Source organism: Pelodiscus sinensis, chromosome 2 (assembly GCF_052426305.1).
Source record: "Pelodiscus sinensis isolate ZL-2025 chromosome 2, ASM5242630v1, whole genome shotgun sequence".
NCBI classification, from domain to species: domain Eukaryota; kingdom Metazoa; phylum Chordata; order Testudines; family Trionychidae; genus Pelodiscus; species Pelodiscus sinensis.
In genome coordinates, this window is record NC_143053.1 from 94,604,702 (window position 1) to 94,624,472 (window position 19,771).

The following is a 19,771-nucleotide window of genomic DNA, read 5'->3' on the forward strand; positions in this document are numbered from 1 at the left end:
ATTTCATGAATGAATGGATAATGAAGTAGAGAAAATGCTTATGAAATTCGCAGATGACATGAAGCTAGGAGGGACTGGAAATACTTGAAAGCACAGAATTAGAATTCAAAGTGACCTTGACAAATTAGATAATTGGGCTGAAATTGACAAAATGAAATTCAATAAAGACCAAGTGCAAAGTAATTAGGAAGGGGAAAAAAATCAAATGTACAGCTTACAAAATGGGGCACAAGTAGCTAGAAGATCTGGGGGTTACAGTGGATCCCAAACTGAATGACCCAGACATATTAAGAACAGTGATAAAGAGGACTGTGATCAGTTTTCTTCCATGTTCACTGAAGATTGGATAATAAGTAATGGGTTTAAACCACAGCAAGGGAGATTTAAGTTAGATGTTGGAGAGAGCATTCTAATTATAATGTTCCAAAGGAGGCTGTGGAATCCCTATTACAAGACACTTTTAAGAACAGCTTGGACAAAAAACTTGTAAAGAATGGTCTAGGTCCGTGGTCACCAACCAGTAGATCACGAGCTTTCGGTAGATCTCAGGGGCTCTAAGAGTAGCTCTTGAGCCTTCTCTGCACTGCGCGCCTGCACAGTACATTTACATTAGATTTCCTCATTTGAGGAGCAGCTACTCACCGAGCAACAGCACAGATGAGTAGCTGCGAGAAATGGTGGGAATTTTTTTTTAAAGTAGCAGTATAAGGATTGGGGATAGCAAGTGATGGAGAGGAGGAGAATAAAGAGGGCGGGGCTTCAAGGAAGGGGTGGGGCGGTAGATCTTGGCTTGGTCTGTCATTTAAAAAGTGATCTTGGGTGTAAAAAGGTTGGAGACCACTGGTCTAGGTTTATTTGGCTTCAATTCAGGGGGCTGGACTTGATAACTTCTCAAGTCCCCTTCAGGCCTGCATTTCTATACTTATTTATAAATGGTTTTAGCATTTAGTCATTATCTGGTTTTGTTTGTTGTAGACCTTTATTTTCTGACTATAATTTAGCTCTGCACCATGGAGCAGTGAACTATTTAAATATATCATTTTAGGATCCTGTTCCTGGATGTGAGTTATATACACAGACAAGATTTATTTGCATAAATGAATACTGCAGCTGATCTCTTTTGTAGCATTGCAAGGCATATATTAAGACATGTATTAATGTGGACTTTCCTGCACTCCCCTGTAAATCTCAATTGCACGCCTTTCATCTACCATCTATGAGTATAGGCTGGTTGAATAAGAAAGTAATTTTAGTAGAGGTATTAAGTAGGCAAAATAAAAATGAACTCATTTCAGTATGATTGGTTCAGCTATTAGTTAGTCATTCCATTTTGTATCTGTGCAATTCATTGTAGCTCCTGGTATGTAAGGTTTCACAGTTATCATAAGCATATCTCTTTTTGTTGCCTGCAGTCCCCACTGCTGTATCATTAATTGTGATTATTAATACGGTATTAACAGTATGTTCTGTGCTTCACAGATATATATGAAGATTATCAGTGTATTGGTCCATCTTCTATATCCCCCATCACCATAATAACCAAGCACCTGTCCTGAAAAAAAAAGCAGTTTATACAGATATATATATAAACAAAGTGTGTGCAACCAAAACCATGAATGTGAAGCTAAGAACGTATCATGTTAAATCCATGGGGTGGGGGGATTGTAATTTTTTTTCATAGTCGATTTTTTTTGTAACTTAACGGGGATGGATGATGTAAGTCATATTATTCTGCAGTTTGGTTGTGTGTTGTGGATTTATTATCTCTCCAATTTTGGTGTCATTTGCATGTTAATGCTTAACCAGTTAAGGGTAAGCCTTGCCCTTAATGGGTGAGGCTTATTGATTACAGTTAATCCATGGGGGCTGGAGTGTTCCTCAGCCCCTGCAAGCAGGGGGCTGCTCCAGCCCCTTTGGGCCTGCTGCAGGTAGGAGTGGAAGCACTCAAGCCTGGCTGGAGCAGCTGATCAAGGGAGCCACTCCAGCCCAGCTGGGCTGGAGCAACACCACCATCCCCTGCCCTCATCTGAACCCATTTAATAGGTTAACTGGTTAAGTAATTAAATGGGATTTTACATCCCTATACGTGAGTATGATGGCAATTGAATTCATACTACAGACATACCCAGTAAAGATGTCTTTAAGGTGTTTGCTCTTTTGGAGTATTTTTTTGGATGGGGAGGTATTAGTTTGTCTAAAAAGCCTTTGGAAACCCGTAGTTCTCCAGATTTTGGTCAGAGCTTATATTTTTATTTTTTTGCAGGGAGTAGTTTCTGAATACATGGCTGTACAGTAGTTTATTTCAAAACAGTGACACCAGCAATAGCGAGCTGCAGCCCTTTTCCTTTTCCATGCTGAACTTCAGTGATCTTCCAATGAAGTTAACAGCACTGTGGATGGGAGGCAAATACCATACTTATGCGAGGCTTGCAGGGTTGGGCCTGCCATTGGGTGCCACAGGCTGTTGAGCCTGGGCATCTTCCCAGTCTTTGGGTCTTGCACAAAGACCTGGGGGGAGGTGGGCAGGGGATTAAACTAGAGCCGTGGGTGGCTACTGTACAGGAGTGTGGTCCAGAATCCTTGGGCAGGGCTGGGGCTACACTACTCCTGTGCATGGGTTTTTTGTTAACTGGGAGCTAGCCCTACAGAGCAGCTAGTGGAGCTGAGCCAGTCAAGTGACAAGCAAGAACAGTAGTTGAGTGGTGGTGTGGAGGAGGGGGAGAGAGCGAAGTTGCTGCTTTCTTGGAAAAGAGAGTGAGGGTAAGGAGGGATCTGCCCAGGATGGGTCGTCATGACTCAAGCTGGTGGCAGCTGAACTCTTAAATTCCCCACACCCTCCCCATGAAGAGTTACAACTCATCTCCCCATAAAGAATGGTAGGATGTACCATCAAGAATTTCAAGATTTCCATATGTTTAATCCGTGTAACAGAAATAGTTCTGCAGAATAGCTTTTGCAGAAATAGTTCTGTAGACCATCTGAAGTCAGTCCTTGGACAACAGTGTGAGACATTGCACGAGAAACCTGGCTTGGAAAAGAACAAGATTCTGGAATCAGAAACAGCACTAAATAGAGACTAATGACAAGGGCAGAAACAAGGGCTATATTACTGTGAAATACATAAGGGCTTAATGGAAAAATTGGCAGTAGTGTTAACTCAAACAAACAGGCATCTTTTGGGTGGTTAACACAAATTAAAATATTGTAATATTGAATGCAAAGCACAGGTTTTTTGTTAGAAGCAGTGTTAGTATTTATCACCTTAGAGCCTCTGCTTTTCCCCAATTGAAATTATAGGACATTCTACTATTAAGTCCATAGTAACAGGATCAAGACCTACAGACATAACTTTACCACATTTTAAATTAACTTGTCCTATGGACTGAATGCAAATTTTAAAATCTCAAATGAACAGAGGTTCAGGTGTCTGAAGATTATTCAACAGCCAGATTAAAACAACTAGCAAACCCTTTATTGCTTCCAGTACTGTAAAAACACTTCAAGCCTTAAAATCAATTTTGGAGAGAAAGTATATATTGTAATACTACTGATGGGTCATCAGCAGCAAAGATTGAACACACAACCTTTATATTTAAAAATCACATGCCTCTTCTGCCTGAGCTGCTTTAAATCAACTCAAATCTAGTGGTGTGCTTGCTAGTTGAAGCGAACAAACATATTTATTTATTTGCTTTTTTTTAAGGTTCAGTTTGAAGAGACAAATTGTGCATTTCTGTCTGAAATGAAAATAAAAAGCATTTTGGGTTGAACATTCAATCTTAAATGAAATTTCTCCATTTCATGGTGATTTGGGGTTCACTACTCTTTAAAAAATAGATAATTTTCAGTAAAGAATGTTCATTTGAAACAAAAAGGCATAACAGTTAGTTTTGGACATCCAACACTCTCATCATCTGAAGAAGTGGGCTGTACCCATGAAAGCTGATGATACCATCTACGTGTTTTGTTAGTCTTTAAAGTGCTACCAGACTATTTGTTGTTTTTAAAGTTTATCCTGTACAGACTAACTTGGCTATCCCCTGAAGTTTATTTCAAAATGGTCTAAACAATCCATTTCATTTGTTTAGGGAATAAAATCATTTTTTGGCCATGCCTATTTGCCAAGATGTATTTGAATTTGGAAATAATGTCAGTGGTCTGCATTTTTTGGTATTTTTACAGTTACCTGAAAAAAAATTAACCGGGCATATTCATAATTCTCTATGTGGTCTAACCACTAGATGAAGACAGAGAGCAATATTCTAAGAGTGGATAACAAGTATAAACATGGAACGTATAAACAGTTTCATTTAATATTTCCTAAAAGTTCTGTATTTTGTGCTTAGTGTTGAATGGATTAGATTTTTGTTTTTAAATGTCAGTAAAGGTCGATTTCACTGCACACGCACAAGCTGATGCAAAAGTAGTTTGATAATCAAAATGTAAATATAAGCATAGTACGAAAAATGCTACTTGAGAATTTTAGACTGTCATGAAATACATGCTTCTCTTATAATTTTTCACAACTGTGAAATTTTAAATTGATGCATTAAAAAATGCATAAAAAGTAAACATTAATATTATCCATCAAAATAATAATAAAAAAATCAAATTCTTTCAAGCCTTATCCAGAAAGATGAACTTGAGTACTGAAGAAACTAATAGTGATCAGCAAAATGTGAAGATTAATTAAATTTCATAGGTAGCAAAAAATTTAGTTAATCTTTGCCTTTTACCTCTGATGAGTAATTAAGTTGGTGAAAGACAAAGTGTGTGTAAATAGGCAGATAGCTAATCTCAATGGCCATAAAGCTGAAGAGTTGAGAGAGGCTTTAAAAATTGCCCTGATTCAGTTTTCTGATTTATCCAAAAATCATGCTTGTAGGTAATCCTTTGGTAACTAAAAACTTAAGGTTTAATAACATAAAAAGAAAGGAAGAGAGCTAGCAAATGGTTAAAGATTATATACATTGCAATTGATTTTCAAAGTTTGACGGTCAGGATCATAGCAGCGATGTTAAATCTGCTAGCTTGTAAAAAGTGTGTCTCTGGTTCACACAAAATGGGGTATTATTCCATCCCTTTATTCAAAGCTTCCTTGTTAGAAAACCAGTCCAAAGATGTGAAGCAGGAAATTGAGACAAAGTGCTGATGTCACAGCTTGTAATTCATTGCTCAGCCCATCGGCATGGAAAGTTACTGGTAAAAGATGCAGTTTTAGATTGAATGTCCTTACATGCTTGTTGAATAGGGCTAGCCATTGGCTCCAAACAGACTTCTACAGGAAAACTCATTGATTTTCTTTAATTCCATCCTTATTTGGATGGCCCATCAACCAGTGATGAGTAGTCTGAATGTAAATTTGTCCGAGGGGTGTCATTGAGGAACACAACACATGTTTGAGATACAAATAAGTAATAGGAAAAACTTAAAAAACTACAAATAGTCTGGTAGCACCTTAAAGACTAACAAAACATGTCGATGGTATCATGAACTTTTATGGGCGCAACCCACTTCTTCAGATGACTGGAGTATTGGAATTCTAGATCCAAGAATAAATAAGGGAAGTTGATGGTGCAGGGGGAGGAGGGAAGAGACAGAAGGAGGGGGGAAGAGAGAGAGAGACAGTGAGTAAATGGTTCAAGTAGCTACAAGAAGTTGATAAGAACAATTAGTTGATTCATAACTTCATATACAAAGATGCTACTAGCCTCTACAATGCCACAGGCCTACTGGTTGTTTTTAAAGATGCTACTGATATACATATAGGATTAGTATATTTAGCAGATTCAAATTTTTCCAATGATATTTTACATGACATATTTTGAATCCCTTTTAGAGCAACTTGGTAATAGTGGTAGCAACAGTGATGTAAATGCTCACCAGCAATCATACAGCATCATAGCCTGGAACAACATATATTTTTGTGATAATATTTGTGCTTTACAGCAAGTTTTGACTCTTCCCCTGCATAATAAATATTGTTGGAGCCAAATCCTGAAGCCTACCGAGCAGCTACAGAATTCCTGGCAGTGAGTTGAAACCTAAGTTCTCTCTAAGCTGTGTGGCCACCCAGCAGCATATCAAGTGCTGTGTACTCCATTGGCTCCTCTCTACACTGCTGTGCTACTCCTCCCCTCTGCCATGGAGTCCCTGGCTAGTGGCTCCTGGGAGCCTCTTGCTTGCTGTCTAGAGGGAGAGTGCTGATGTCTCAGGGTATGTCTACACTACAAAGTTAGTTCGAACTAACGGACGTTAGTTCGAACTAACTTTAATAGGTGCTACACTAGCGCTCCGCTAGTTCGAATTTGAATCGAACTAGCGGAGCGCTTAGTTCGAACTAGGTAAACCTCATTTTACGAGGACTAACGCCTAGTTCGAACTAGCTAGTTCGAACTAAGGGCTGTGTAGCCCTTTAGTTCGAACTAGTGGGAGGCTAGCCCTCCCCAGGTTTCCCTGGTGGCCACTCTGGCCAACACCAGGGAAACTCTATGCCCCCCTCCCGGCCCCGGACCCCTTAAAGGGGCACGGGCTGGCTACGGTGCCCGTGCCAGGTGCAAGCCTGCCAGCACCCAGCTAGCAGACCCTGCACCTGGCACGGCACAGAGCCACCCACCCGATGCCCCCCAGCCCACCCCCTCTTGCCGGGACCAGGCTGGCGGCTCCCGGGAGTTTGCCCTGGACCGCAAGAGGCGGGCACCTTCCTGGGCTAGTGCGGACATCGTGGACCTCGTCCACGATCTCCGCACTAGGCACAGGAAAGTGGCCGTCTAGGGCAGGAGAGCTGCCAGCCTGGCCACCCAGGACCAGGTGTGCATGAAAATCAAGGGGGTCCACTGAGACCCCCGACACTGAGCCCTGAGCTTACAATGGCCGTCCTGGGTCAGACCAAAGGTCCATCTAGCCCAGTAGCCTGTCTGCCAACAGCGGCCAACCCTAGGGACCCTGGAGGGGATGGACCGAAGACAATGACCAAGCCATTTGTCTCGTGCCATCCCTCTCCAGCCTTCCACAAACTTTGGGCAGGGACACCACTCCTACCCTCTGGCTAATAGGACTCCATGGACCCAACCTCCATCACTTTATCTCACTTCCCTTTAAACTCTGTTCTAGTTCTAGCCTTCACAGCCTCCTGCAGCAAGGAGTTCCACAGGTTAACTATTTGCTTTGGGAAGAAGAAGAACAACTTTCTCTTACTAGTTTCAAGCCTGCTACCCATTCCTTTCCTTTGGTGTCCTCTAGTCCTTCTTTATGGGAACTCAGGAAGAACTTTTCTGAATGCACCCTCTCCACCCAACCCCTGCTTTTAGAGACCTCTATCCTGTCCCCCCTCCGTCTCCTCTTTTCTAAGCTGAACAGTCCCAGTCTCTGTAGCCTCTCTTCATCTGGGACCTGTTCCCAACCCCTGATCATGTTAGTTGCCCTCCCCTCTCCCAGCCTTTCTCTTCCCCTCTCCCACCTCCTTTTCCCAGTCTCCCCCAGTTTTTTTTCAATAAAGACAGAGTCAATGTTGGAAGAAACGTTATCTTTATTTTGTACATCAATAAGAAGGGGGGCTAAGGAAGGGTAAGTGGAAGGAGGTGAGGGAGGAATGGGGTATGAGCCCCCGATGGGGAGGACTGGGCTGGCTCTGCGGGCTTCTGGGGGTGGAAGTTCTCCTGCAGCCCCCCAATTACTCCCTCTCCCCAGATGGCAGCCTGCGGCAAGTGCAGCTGGGCTGATGGCCGAGTGGTGTGATGTGCCCAGTGTGGGCACTCAGGGCACTCCAAGCCAGAACTTCTTTGCAAGCGGGGCACCCCTTAGAACTGTGTGTCCGGGATGGGGGTCGGGACCCTTTAAGCGCAGCCCTCGGCTAGCCTGAGACAGCATCTCCATGCTCTAAGTCCTCCTTTTATGCCCTGCCGGCACTGCTTCCGGCCATCCTTAAGCCCTGTACAGAGTCCACTCAATGTGGACTTGCTAGTTCGAACTAGCAAAACGCTAGTTCGAACTAGTTTTTAGTTCTAGACGCGTTAGTTCGAACTAGCTTAGTTCGAATTAACTAATTCGAACTAAGTTAGTTCGAACTAGCGCTGTAGTGTAGACGTACCCTCAGTGTCCCGTAGGCCCACTCTCCACCCCATCTTTGCAGAGCATGACAGGATAGAGCCTGCTATTGCTCCTGCTGTGTCTGAAGAAGCAGGCTTCAGACTGGTGAGTGCACATGTACCGAAAAGGGCAGCACACTTAAAGGAGCAGCATGTCTTTCTCTCTTTCACACACACATCAAAATCCCTAGCTATAATATGTATTTTCAAAATGTTACTATTGGGACAATTACTCCAGCCAGGACAAGCTAGGCACTCAAAGAATTAAATTAAAGCATAAGAGAGAAATAAAAATAATGAAATACAAAAAAAAAAGTCAAAAAACTAAAATAACACACATTGAAAGAAGTATCAAGAAGTAACAATAACAATAATAGAACAAGTGTATGTTGGGAAATGAGAGAGACAAAGCTGATTCTTATCAATTCACCGTTTAAACGGTTAAACATCCCTACTCTGGAACTTTTCACCATTGCACAGAAGGTTTGGGGAATGGGCTATGAGAGGGGATGTGAATGGTGAATCCACTGCCTGGGGAATCCATGGGCAGAAATCATCTTCAAGGAGGAAGCAGCTACTTCTCCGTGTCTCCTCTCCTGCACCTGCTGGCTTCTCAGTGTATTGACCAACCATTCAGGCTGCATTCTGGCCAGAAGGTTTGACTACAACTTGTTGAAAAAAGAGAAACAAAATTCACAAAAATTCACATGAAAACTATTTTTCTCTCATAAAATTTCAATGAAACCTCTCATCAAATTTTTGGAAAAGTTCAACCATTTCTAGATAAATTTAAATTAGGATCATGATGTAGAAAAAAATTCTTCCGATCTTCTCCACAAACACCACCCTTCAGCTGCACCATTTAATCAGTCTATCACTTCCCCCACCCCCATCTTCTGTTATGTTGTTATAGTGTTGTAGTTATATCAGTCTGAGGATATTAGAGAGACAAGGTGGGGGGAGGGAATATCTTTTATTGAATTACTGTTGGTGAAAGAAATAACCTTTTGAGACACCTGAAGAAGACATCTGTGTTGCTTGAAAGCTTGTATCTCTCTTTCCAACAGAAATCGGACACGTTCAACTGGTCAACCACTTTGTCTCTGTAATTATCAATGGGGACATACAAGCCACCAAAAGACTATGTTTACCTGATTTGTATGGCTTAGTGAGAAAAATCATTTTACAGGTGAAGCTTTAACATGGTTAGCCCAGCAGCTTTGCTAAGATTCATGTACATTTCTTGAGTAATGCAGATAATTTGTTAAAACTAACTTATCCCAATTCTCAACACACTCTGCATATGAGATTTTTACACTAATCCTCAATACTTCATTTTCTTTGGCATTTTATACACGTTAGTCACACAGAGAGGCTGGCTACAGGTTAGGTTTGATCAATATGATGCACACTATTAGGTAGAGAAGTATCGATATCTAATCATAGTGACTGATCGCTAGAAGAAAATAACTCATTCTAAACAACAAAAACATTCTGGGTATTGTTATAGTGGCTTGACTATACAAAAGGCTGGCCAGTCTCAGTCCCAGTTGACATTGCTTTCAATAGGATTAGGAGTCATAATCTGGTATACAAGCTTTCTGAAGGGGGCCAGCTCATCACTTTTCATTTATAGTATAAGTAAAATACTCTCAATAATAAGTTTTTGATACTGATTAGGGAAGCCAGTGTCCCAATGACTGTGAACCTCAGGGTCTGTTGAACAGCAAAGTCTTACTTTTTACCATGGTTTTTTTTTTCATTCTATTGAACTATTTGAATGTTGCCAAGTTACTTTGATGATTGCTTGGGAGTTACTTTGGGAGTGCTTGTTGTTATATATTGGTCAGTACCCCCCAAAATGTGGTCTTAGGATTTCTGAGATGACAGGTTGGAATGTCATGGGGATAAATGTTTCAACACACTCCACCCACAATCCTAAACCCAGTGATCATAGAATCATACAATCACAAGACTGGAAGAGACTCATGGAGTCCTTCCTCTGCCCAAAGCAGGATCAGCCCCAACTAAATTATCCCAGCCAGGGCTTTATCAAGACAGAACTTAAAAACCTCTAGGTATGGAGATTCCACCATCTCCCTAGGTAACCCATTCCAGTGTTTCACCACCCTCCTAGTAAAATAGATTTCCTAATATCCAACCTAAACCTCCCCCACTGCAACTTGAGACCATTGCTTCTTGTTCTGCCATTTGTCACTACTGAGAACAGCCTCTCTCCACCCTCTTTGGAACCCCTCTTCAGGTAGTTAATGGCTGCTATCAAATCCCTCTGACACTCTTTTCTGTAAACTAAATAAGCCCAAATCCCTCAGCCAGCCTCTCCTCGTAAGTAATGTGCTCCAACCTCCTAATCATTTTTATTGCCGTCCGCTGGAGTCTTTTCAATGTGTCTACATCCCTTCTGTAATGAAGGGCCCAGAATTGGATGTAACACTCCAGATGTGGCCTCACCAGAGCTGAATAATGGGGCATAATCACTTCTCTAGATCTGCTAGCAGTGCTCCTCCTAATGTACCTTAATATGCTATTAGCTTGCTTGGCTACCAGGGCACACTGTTGAATGGTATTCCGCTTCTTATCCACTGTTAACCCCAGGTCTTTTTCTGCCGATCTACTGATTAGCTAGTCAGTCTCCAGCCTGTAACACTGCTTGGGATTCTTCTGTCCCCAATGCAGGACTCTTCACTTGTCCTTGTTGAACCTCATCAGATTTCTTTTGGCCCAATCCTCCAATTTCTCTAGGTCACTCTGGACCCTATCCAAGCTATTACCTCACCCACATCTCTTTAATGTCATGGGACCAAAACGATTACAACAAGATTGCATATATTGATAAATATGATAATTGAGCTAAGGCACACAGTGAGAGGAGAGTTGTCATGAAAGGGGATGTCAGGGACAGTCCTGTTCATTGGCTAGAGCCATAGATGGACTGGAGAATGAAGTTGAGCCAGAGTCAATAACCTGGATACAGAGCTGAAGTGGTGGGGTCAAGCCAGAACCTGGAGCCAGAACCTGGGGTCAATGCTTCAAGACAGAAAACAGCCAGGAACTAAACTGAGAAATCTCCTTGTAGATGTCCACATTTCCATGGGGGCTCCATATCTGTGCTTGTACAAACTATTTTTCCCCACAAGCGATTTGATATGGAGCATGTTGCCAGCATGGTCAGCTGGCCAGTTTCATGGAACAATGGGGTGGGGACACAGGCTGGGAACTTTTCTCTTCCTCCCCAACCATGGTAAGTGGTGGGTCCATGGATCCTGGCCCACTCCGTCTTCTGGCATGGTCAGGATTGGGGCCTCAAGAGGAAGGTCAGTCCTGTGGAGGGTGTGGGAGTTGGCCTCTTCCACTTTTGAGAGGGCTCTGCCATCACTGATTCTTTTTGCATTAGTTAACTGGACAGTTTCAGCTGACATTTCTATAAGTTAAAAAAATGAAGAAAGCAAGCAAACATTTTCTTGATTTTTTTTGTCACATACTTTGAGTATGATCTCTCTTACTATTTCCCTGTAGTAAGTTCCCTTGTGTAGCCTTTTGGTCAGCTTGTCCTGATATTTGCATGGACTTCTAATACAGCACTGAATGGGAAATGCTTTTTAAAAACACAAAGCAAGGGACTTGAAAATCTCAAATGTTATTAGGAAGACTCAGGAGCAGGTGATAGTAATTTTAACTCCACTTCGGGAAACGGTTGGATTTCACATTGGCCATGTCCATGTAGAGGCATGAAAAATACCAGTTTACAAAATTCAGTATTGGAATTCTATTTTTACTGACTGTGAAAGATTGTGAGAATGGACTCCAAACCTTGAAAGTTTTCTAATGACAGAAATCTATACAAGGGAAATATTTGTAATTGCATTCAAAACAACTCAAAATGTATTCTTAAAGTTTTGAAAATGGGTCAATTTCCATAGAACATTCCATGATTTTTATGGCAAAAATAAGCATATTTTCTACATCAGTGTTTCTCAAACTGTGCTCCACATACAATCAGTGGACCCCTGGGGCTCCACATAAATTTTTACGCATGTAAAGGGCTCCGGAGCCCAAACATTTTGAGAACATTCCCTCTGCCAGTGTTAGCTTTATAGGACAAAGGGTTAATTGTAGCACATGAAACTATGCATTGTGCAACAAATAATTAACCCTTTGTCCTATAAAACTAACATTGGCAGAGGGAAGGGGGAAGGAAATGACACAATTTTAGGAATCAAAGTTCTATAGAACTTTACAGAGTCTACTGAAAATCTGGAGAAACATGGTTGCTCACGGCCTGTCATAGGACTTAGAAAAGGTGAAAGAGAAAATGGCAGAAAATGATCTCCTACTTTTGGATTAAATGTTTTTCATTTTACTCATATCTGTTGCCCCAATGAAGTTTTAAAAGCTTTTAGACTGTGAAGAAAGTAAATAGGTGTTTTATGTAGCCCTGCTCACAAGGTGTGCATCCGATTTCCCTGCAAATCTAAGTCATCCATTTCTTCCCAGTCAATCAAACAGAAGGACTTGCCACCTGCTTACTTCCTGCTGGTAATGTTGAATGCTTGTGTGTGTAACCTATTATAACCCTGATTTTTCAATAGAAAATATACTGCTATTATATTTTAATACAATTATTTACTGCATGATATAATTTAATATACTGATTATCATGAGGAACTAGTAAAATCTTTTGCTTCTGAAGGATGACTAATTATGTCTCCCCAGTTTTCTTGATAGTAGCATCTGAAAAACATTTCAGTTACTGTCAACATAGTTTCAGTGCTCAGACATTAATATTTTTGATCTATGTTGCTATCAGCTGCAGCTCAGGAACTATTTACTGCAGGATCATTTTGATAATCTTTAATCCTCAAGTGAAAGAAAAAAAAAGTCACTAGCTGGCATAGCTTACATTCTATGACTGAAGAGTTGTTTAAAGAGTCCTTGATACAGGAATTCTATATGACATCTTGTCATCATTCAAAGCTTTGGAAGATGATTATCTAATATTTCCTTTCCTCTTACTCCAGAGAGAGAAACCTTCTATTGTTAATGTAATGAATACTGTACTAGGTTTTTCTGATTGTTTTTATAGTCATTTATGCGGATATATATGACTCACTCTACTTCATATGCTTTTTTTTCCATTTAACTAGGATCATCTATATTTTTTTTCATGTTGTGTTCATAATCTAAATAGATAAGTAACATCTAATTTTAAATGAATGGTTGTTAGGCATCTTTTAAAAATCTCACTAACTACCAAAACGGCATCCTTAGCTGCCTATATAACTTCAAAAATATGGGCCCAACTTTGCTAGCCATCATGAAAACTACCTGAGATTTTGCTCTTCCAAGGCCATAAACCCCATAGTGCCACATCTGTTTAATTTATATCTTCTTTCCCTACAGCAATAAGTAGATATATAACTAGTTGTTTGGGGGTGCGGTGGTGGGGGAGATTTTAGAAGTCTGGGAAAGTCTAGAAAGTCACTCATTCTCTCCACTGATCCTCTCACTTTATTTTGGCCTTAGTCCTGGTGCCAGTGTGTGGGGTTTTCCCCCACTTCACTGGCATCTCAGTGCCTTATGGTGGAGTTAAGAGGGGCTCAGAATATGGGTGCAGCCTATTTCCCTGTCCCTTTGTCCATGGTTTGCTGCTGATAGAGCATTACTAAATTCTGAGCTCCCCCATAATTGCACTCTGAGAACTAAGCTACACCTCAGTTAGTTAATTTGGGCTCATTTGCTCAATTACACATTTGAATTCTGAAGTCTAACCTCTCTTTCTAATTAATGAGTCTGGGAGTTTCTGCCCACACCTATCTATTAGTGAATTAATTTTGAGTCTCCCACATTTATTAAATTCTGGCATGTTCCTGCCCTTCAGTTATTGGATTCTGGGTTTCCTTCCCTCCTACCATGAAGTAATTTCCCCCCTTCTTTGCAGAGCTTCTCTGGAGGCAACAGGTATCAATAATTCACTAATTCTCACCAATCTGTCTCCCCTTTCACTTACTGAATTTCAATCCATTCTCCTTGCTCACCCGTCATACTCTTCCATTAACTTCCATCCCAGTTTCCCCCTCTTTCTCCCCTGCCAGCCCTCAGTACCTCTCTACCCTGTCCTATACCTCTCATTTTCCTTCTGCAATCTACTGCTTCCAGTTCATTTCTGTCTTGTGGCCTCTGCTTTCTGGGCATCAGGAGTAAGGGGTATTGTTACAGTTTTCATGAGAGAAACTCCCTGTTCTCAGATCCAGAATCCAGACCCCCCTCCACCACCACCACCACCACCACCACCACCACAGCAACCCAGTCAGGAAAGTACAGGGAAGATTCTTTGTAGCCCCGAGCTGAAGTACGGTCAGTGTCAATGGACGTTTTTTTAAATTTTTAGCAGCTGAAATCCATGAAGTTCCAACTGAGCATGTGCAAATGATAACTATTTCAAATGCTTATAAGTTGACAATATTTGGGCAGATTTTCATAGGGACAGCAAAAGGCTGATTGTTGACATAGAGGCCTCTCTCCTCCCACATTTCTGGTGCATAGAAAAGGGCTCCAGAATTGTTTTATCATGGGTAAAATGTTTAGCATCTTTTTTCTATAAAAGACTGAACTGTTTTAGAAAATTTTGGCCCAGTTAAGATTTTACGAAGTTATGAGGAACTAAAACCAGTGACTTGTAATGGGAAGTGTTAGACAATTTTAATAGGTAGTATTACCCTGGGATGCAGTAATGATTAAATTTAGTCTTCTAATTGGAATTTAAGGGGCTCGCTCTGACTTTCTGAGATCTAAAATGTCCCAAGTCCCCAGAAGAAGGGAACGCCCGAAGCTGTATCTATCACCGGTGGTTCTCGCAGTAAATAACAGCTGGACTCGAAATATGGGGCCAAACCATATATTATAAATAATCTGAAATAACAGCCAGTAAGATACCAATGTTGAACAATACAGATCCCTCCCTAACCCAGAAGCAAAAGAAGACAGTAAATCCCTGATACAGAAGGTATATACATTACAATAGATTGAATGTAGGCAGCTGGTACTCACAACCTCAGAGCTTTGGCTAATTGTAAGTCGCAGCAGAGGAGCAGTGAGGAGATCCCACGACAGCAGAATACAGGCTCTTCAGCTCTGGTCTGGTCAACGAGGATTCCAAGTGGGCAGTAGCTCCTGGACTCTGAGGTGAAGAACCTTCCATTCTCCAGTTATAATCCAATGTACCCAGATCTTCACTGTCTCGGTATGATCACTGACAAGGGACTTTTCCACAAGCAGCTAACTCGAAGACAGCATGTAGCCCACAACGGCACTAATCCAATCTCTCACTCACTCATGACAAACAGGAATGACAGACAATCCATTCACTTGGACCCAACCCTAAGGACAGATGTAGCTCAAGGAATGAACCTGAAGGGCGGAACCCGAACTGGGCTTCAACGGGGTTTTTATTAACCTTAAGGCGGGAAAAGATATATAAGGGCTGAATGCATAATAGTGCCGAGTGCAAAAGGGGGCTGAGTGCAATCCTGAGCAGGGTGCACAGCTCCTAGGGCTGTGTGCAGAGAAGCACCTAAGCACCTAGTGCAAATCTGTGATGAGTCGAAAGCAAGGCGGGAAACCCTTCTTGACAGGAATCTAAAATGGCATCCCACAGACTCCATTTTGAAAGAATAACTAAACGTTAAAGCCCAATCATACTTATCATACTTCTAGGTATAAAAGTAGTACTACTAGAATTTTTCCCATTTAGTGCTAATTAGAGTTGTCTATGTGCTTTGAAGGGTGGAATATTGCATTGTTTATACAATTATTTTATTATATTATGGCTAATTTCTTCTTGGCATTTTCCTGGTCCTTCTCTGATTTTTTTGGGAGGGGGGGGGATCAATACAGTTAAAGTTAGACTCATGACTAGTTTTTGCAAGCACAGCACTGGATCTGCCAATTTTACTTTAAAGGTAAATGACAATGTCAATATGAAAGTGTACAGTGTTAATTGATGCAATAAATTGCTTCCCTTGGCCAATAAGATACTGCTATTTCTTTAACAGCAACATACTTGCTACAGACTCTGCAACAGATTTGCCAATGTGTATATTCACACAAGCTTGGGTTTTTTTATAAGAAAAGTGCAAAGTACGGTCTAGATGAAAAGAATAGGTTAATACTCTTTCACCACCCATTCTCATAAGATGAAAAAAAAAATAAGGCCGTGCATTTTTGACAGAAAATAAATTCTGTGAACAATTCTGCAGCTCTTGACTTGACACATTTGTATATTGTTTCTCAGCTACAAGGAAATAAATTCAGATGGCCATTGGACAATATGGCGACTGTTGTGAAAACTGAACATCTGTTCTGTACTATTTATACACTGGTCTAAAATATGTTTCTCTTCACTTGAAGGTAACTGAGCTTCACAACATCAGAAACATAACCAGACTGCCTAGAGAGACAAAGAAGCATGCAGTGGCAATTATTTTTCATGATGAGACATCAAAGACATTTGCCTGTGAGTCAGGTAAGCAATTACTACCACATCTCCAGCTTCAGGAAATCGAGCTGTATATGAAACTATGGCTCAGACGGATTAAGATACAACAATAAATAGTAAGCTTTATCTTAAGGAGGATGTGTTGTACTTTTTAAAGTAAGCAGTACTGGAAGTTTTGATTGTGGTTATTTACAGAGATACTGATGATGGCTTATTACTTGTCTTTGTTTGGGTTTTGCCTCCAGATGGTCCAAAGACTCTTGAGGTTTTCAGCTAAGCTTGTAGAACAAATAAAAATGCCTATGGGACATTATTAAGGCAAGCAGCAACATGGATTCTGTTTTTTGCTAAGTGTTGCTGTAGCTGTTTGCTAAGGGAGCAATGCTGTCACTGTGAAAGAGGCAAAAAACAACTAAAATCTCAGGACACTTTAACACTTAACTTCAAGCAATTTGTGTCTTGAACAGTTACCTAACACGACATATTAGTAAAGTTCTGAGTGTATGGGTGTCATGGTCCATAAAATCACTAGTGAGACTCTGAATGCTTGGTATTTTTAAAGTCCACTAGTTTTCTTGTTTGGAAACTACATAAGCATGTGATTATATCCATTAGTGCATTGAACTTGTTAAGTAATTATTTGTCTTTAAAGTTGTTCATTTATTGTTATTTTGACAACACACTTTTATAGAAGTGTGTACTAGATTGTTTAAAGCTATACATTTCCTTAATTATTATTAAACAATAATATACAGTGCCATGGATGCATACAATAGGCTCAGAGCATTATAGACAAATAAAATGACATTCTGTAAGCGCAGACAGTCTAAAATAGATGACATACCACAAAGGATAACAATAAATATTGGAAAGAGAGATGTCAAAATGAGGATTAAAATAGTGCTATATCATTGGGCATGCACACTTAGGCTCCAGTCATGCAAACTGTTATCTATGTGCTTAATTCCATTCATATGAGCAGTATCTGCAAGGTTACTCAAAATCAAATGGATAACCTGGCAGAAAAGTGAATTTTGAAGTAAAAGGGAAAAATGTAATGGCTTTCTAGGATCCAGTTCAGGAGTACCACCATCAAAGGTAGATATGCGGTATGTGTCAATGAGTCTACTAGTTTTATTTATCTATTTTAGAGTTTAAAAATAATCAACACGCGTCCCAAGTGCTAGGTACCCTAACATAATCATGTATTAAATGCAATTACATTAAATATCAGCGACATTAAAATCAATTCCACAGGAATTTAGTTCTTTTATTCTCTTCTGCAGCTAGGAAGCATGCCCTGTGGAGAAATGGGAAACCAATGGTTTATTACTATGGCGGAAAAGTTTCCTCTTCTTTTATCTTGTTATCATTGGGATGTGAAGGAGAAAATGTGTTTCTTGAAACCTAAGAAGCAATTCAGTGACAGGCAAAAAGTCGTGAATTGAACTATCGGGGACTATCAACCTGTGAACTGAGATATAGAATCATGCAATAAAGTCCATTTTGTCAACTTTATAATTATTAATAGTAAACTTACCCAGCATTGCCTGAGTTCCTCAGCACAGGGGACTGGCAGTGTCGGGGGAGGGGTACAGGACTCAGGATAGGATCTTGGGAATGTGAGGTAGGGGGTGCAGGAGGCTGAGCGCAGGGGGGTGAGAGTGAGGACTGGGGAATGAAGAGGGGCTTTGGAGGGAGGGGTCCCATCTAGCATGGGCCTTTTCTTTCTCCCCTACAGCTTGATCCCTAGCCTTCCTTCTCCCCCTCCCCCCCCAACCCCGGCGCAGCCACCAGGGCATTTTTCCTCTCCCTCCCCTTGCCCACCTCACCCACCAGAAGCCTTTTTTCTCCCCGCCCCTCCCCAGTGCTGTGACCAAGGACCAGGATGGGGGAGAAAGGGTTTGGGGCAGGGAGGCTACATGACTTGGTGTGCTCACAGGCAAGATGGCAGAGCCCCAGCTCTGCTGGCCACTCCCTTGGTGGTACGGCTTCCCCCAGTGGCCACTGCAGCAGGCTCACCTCTCTCAGTGGCCACTGTCAGTATTGTATCCCTCCAAACAGCCCAGCCCCTCCCTTTTCATGTTATGGAAAACAGTCCTTTCTCAGGGCTTCCAGTTGTCCTGGCACAATCAAAACCTGACATTGATTTAAGTTAGGAGAAGAGGGGGCTGCATACCAAATTTGATAGCCCTAGTCCTTACTATTTAGAAGAGACATTATGAAGGCAAGCAAATGGACTTGCCGACAGAAACACTCTAAATAATCGAGGGACAGGGAGAAGTTGGCCCTGGTGAGTGTGGGTGGGGCCTGAGGGGGGAGACCTTGAGGGAGAGACCTGGGATGGGGAGACAGGAAGTCTTTGGGCTCCAACTTCCTGCATCCTTCACATCCTCAAGGCCCTCCCCTGATGGACCTGAACTGGGTAAGTTTGCTATTGTGTATATATAGAGAAATGGATGTGTATCTGCATGGGCTACAGTAGAGGGAAAACTATAGCAGTTTTCTTCAGGAACTGAAATCACTGGGGAATCATTAATGTGTTATTTACTTATGCTAAACTATCTGTATCATTGTCTGTTTAGCTGTCTACTTTTCCCAGAGCTGAAGAAAAGCTCTGTGTTGCTTGAGAGCTTGTTTTTACCAACAAAAATTGTTCCAAAATTTTGTTACCTCACCCACCTTGTGTCTCTGTCAAAATAACATTTATGGAACCAAACATTTTAACTATATTACACATAGTAGTGATTAGTGGCTCTCTTCTGAGAGGTGCCCATGTGTCAGCCATGGCATCCTGGGAATTATGCTACCTGCCAGTAGCCTATATCCGAGATGTTACCCCATGCTACTCATCCCTGTGTGCACTAACAATACTGAGAGATATGACACTGAAAAAATAAGTTCTTCTTCGAGTGCTTGCTCATGTCCATTCTGATTAAGTGTACGCGCGCCGCGTGCACGGATTCCGGAGCTTTTTTCCCTTAGCAGTATCCATAGGGCCAGCAGGGAGCCCCCTGGAGTGGTGCCGGTATACCGGTGCATATATACCCCTGCTGGCCCTCTCACCTCCTCAGTTCCTTCTTACCGCCCCTGACGGTAGCTGGAGCATGCTTCAGGCTGATAGCCTATCTCTTAGCAGCTTATTTCTTATCTGTTGTATTATAGTTCT

The 19,771-nt window shown here is 41.5% G+C and overlaps 1 protein-coding gene across 3 annotated transcripts in view; it reads left to right on the forward strand.

The window, feature by feature from the left end:
* DOK6 (docking protein 6) overlaps window positions 1-19,771 on the forward strand; it is a 363,863-nt gene that overhangs the window by 162,651 nt on the left and 181,441 nt on the right. For all 3 annotated transcript variants that reach the window (XM_014572701.3, XM_006121422.4, XM_089776322.1), the window contains exon 3: window positions 16,515-16,629. In XM_014572701.3, the coding sequence (XP_014428187.1) occupies window positions 16,515-16,629 (115 nt within the window). The remainder of the gene's footprint in view (window positions 1-16,514; window positions 16,630-19,771) is intronic.